General features: G+C 34.9%; 1 protein-coding gene across 1 annotated transcript in view; it reads left to right on the top strand.

Moving 5' to 3' along the window:
- Positions 1–2,413, top strand: part of LOC107729000 (nuclear migration protein nudC-like) — a gene marked incomplete at its 3' end in the record, with an annotated part of 11,116 nt that extends 8,703 nt beyond the window's left edge. The window contains exons 2-4 of the mRNA XM_016539350.1: positions 1,692–1,904; positions 2,022–2,096; positions 2,225–2,413. Of these exons, the coding sequence (XP_016394836.1) occupies positions 1,692–1,904; positions 2,022–2,096; positions 2,225–2,413 (477 nt within the window). The remainder of the gene's footprint in view (positions 1–1,691; positions 1,905–2,021; positions 2,097–2,224) is intronic.
- Positions 2,414–2,851: the final 438 nt, after the last annotated feature.

The raw sequence follows: 2,851 nt of genomic DNA, 5'->3' as shown, positions 1-2,851 counted from the left end.
ATATTTAGTTTCGGTTATGATTAATTCAAATGTGCTCTGATTTCGGAGTTGCAGTGATAGAGCCTTCGTGTCATCTCCACAATAATTCACGTTTTGAGAGTTGAGTCACTCTCCCACTCTTTAACTTATATTTAGGCATTGTGATTACTTGAATATACAGTCATACTACATTCAAAATCAGATACGTTATCACTTATCACGCTAAAAACTTGTCACTCATGAATCTGTCTATAATTAGTCTGTCTGCTGAGCCCTCGTGATAAGTGCGGCTGTCGACGTTTACATCAGCACCAGCGCCTCTGCAGTGTGTGTGTGTGTGTAGTAACGTTATGATGACTGATTGGATGCAGTAGGCTATACATACTTGGGCTTGTTTTGTTAAACAATTAGCCTATGCAATTTATATGTTTGAAAACCGTCAAACTGACCCCAAACCAGCCCAAATTTTGTCCACTCGCCCAAGCCAATTTTAACCGCTCAATCAAATTCAAAACCGCCCAATCTGGCAACACTGTTTGGATTTGGACTGAATTTGCTGTCAGCTGTATTGACTAAGATTTTAAGTCATGTCCCCTTTCTATATATTTCCAGAAATATATAGAAAATGATTTAATGTTTTTGTTTTTCTTAGAGGAATAGTTCACCCAACAGTTAAAATATTCTGCCATCAATATGGAAAAAAATAAATATATAATAAATGTATTTTGCACTACCAGTGAGATATTGTCAATAAGATGTATTTCTTTGAATAAAAATGAAAACTTTTATTCAGTGAAGATGCATTACATTAATCAGAAGTGACAGTAAAGACATTTATAATGTTAAAAAGATTTCTATTATTCTTTTGAACGTTCTTTTCATCAAATAATCCTGAAAAATAAAAAAGTGTCACGGTTTCCACAAAAATATGAAGCAGCACAACTGTTTTCAACAGTGATAATAATCAGAAATGTTTCTTGAGCAGCAAATCAGAAGAATCAGAATCAGAATTAGCTTTATTCGCCAAGTGTGTGCAAACAGACAAGGAATTTGTTGTGCTTTTTTTAGGAGCTCTTGGTACATGCATATAAATATGACGCGAGAACAGAAAGAACAATTAAATAAGACTAAAGAGAAAAAAATAATAATCAGCATATTATACTGATTTCTGAAGGATCATGTGACACAAAGACTGGAGTAATAATGCTGAAAATTCAGCTTTGATCACAGGAATAAATTATACATTTTAAAATATATTATCCTAGAAAACAAATTGTAATATTATTTCAAAATAATACTGTTTTCACTGTATTTTTGGTAAAAAAAAAAATGAAGTTTTGGTGAAAATAAGAGACTCCTTTCAAAAACATAAAAAAAAAAAATCTTGCCAACCACAAACTTATGAATCATAGTGTATAGAAATCATTCAGTCCTTGCAGACCTGTATGTTATTAAAAGATGTTTAGCAGAATGTCAGAGCTGCTCTTTTCCACAGAATTAAAATAAATTGTAATTCAGTCTGTCAAGCTCCATAAAAGCTGCATAACAGTAGCCCGTACAACTGTTTATAGGTGTTTCTAGTTTTCTGAAGCCACAGTAAATTTGAAAAACAAAATAAATTTTTGTCATTCATTTAATTATTTGTATTCAAATTCTGCATATATTGAGCACCAATCAATGATTGATCTGCGTTCCTTTCTTTTGTCCTATAGCTGGTTAAAGAGGCGTTTGCTCATCACAATCAGCTCGCCCTCAAAGCCCAGAAAGAGAAACAGTCCAGACAAGAGAAGGAGAAGAAAGAGAAGACCGACAGAGCTGCTAAACTGAAGGAAGAGGAGAAGACGAGCAAGCCGGATGCAGAGGAGCCCAGAATCAAAGAACTCACAGATGAGGAGGCCGAGAGACTCCAGGCACAATTAAATCAAGTGAGAGCACATTTAACCCATTGACATTCATACCACGTTCATACGTTTGGGAAAGTGTCCCTTTAAAAACATGCAAGCATCGGATGTGATTTATCTGTAACTTTCATCATTTCTCAGACAAAAGAAGAAAAGACAAATGCAGAAGTACCTGAGAAAACAGACGGCGATACATCAGAAAAAGACAAAAAAGGGGTAAGTGGGGTTTATTTCATTATTGTTAAATATACGAGTGAAAAGTGAACTGATGATGTATATTTGAGCGGCTCTAGATTACTGTCTAATGCTCACTGGTGTGTGTGTGTGTGTAATGTGTGTGTCAGTCGGACTCAGAAGGAGAGGAAGATGAAAAGGACAAAGACAAGATAAAGCCCAATGCTGGAAACGGAGCAGATCTTTCAAACTACCGCTGGACTCAGACCCTGTCTGAAGTGGATGTGAGTCTTATTTTTTCTTTGTGCACGGACCCCTGGTTGAGAAACGCTAGACTGTACATGGGATTGTGCAGCCATGTAGATTATTAGTGATTTTTTTTAACCAAAATAAAAAAGTTTAGATAATTGAACTTGGTATTCAGGGTTCTTTCTGTTCTTAGGTGATAAATGAGACCAGAAAAATTATTTGGCCAATGAGCCTCTCTTGATGCTTTCAAGCGAACAAATTTTACATACTGCAACTCTAGCATCATTTTTGGTCACAGTAAAATGCGCCACATCAGGGTCAGAAATTAACTTTTCCATTAAGGTACAATATTTGCCCTGTGGAGTTGCATTTTTGGGGCATATCTCTGTGTGTGGAACAGATAATCATTCTTTCACAATCTACTAGATACAGACTACTTCATTATAAAGAAAATTAAAATAAACAATAAATATGAAAAATTATAGGCCTATGTATATTTATAATCTATGACAAAAACTTATCATAAACTAGGTTAGTGGATAATTCGG

Source organism: Sinocyclocheilus rhinocerous, unplaced genomic scaffold (genome assembly GCF_001515625.1).
Source record: "Sinocyclocheilus rhinocerous isolate Xijiao unplaced genomic scaffold, SAMN03320098_v1.1 scaffold19816, whole genome shotgun sequence".
In the NCBI taxonomy this organism is placed as follows: Eukaryota; Metazoa; Chordata; class Actinopteri; order Cypriniformes; family Cyprinidae; genus Sinocyclocheilus; species Sinocyclocheilus rhinocerous.
Note: the sequence above shows the minus strand (reverse complement) of the source record. Positions and strands in the feature narration are given on the sequence as shown.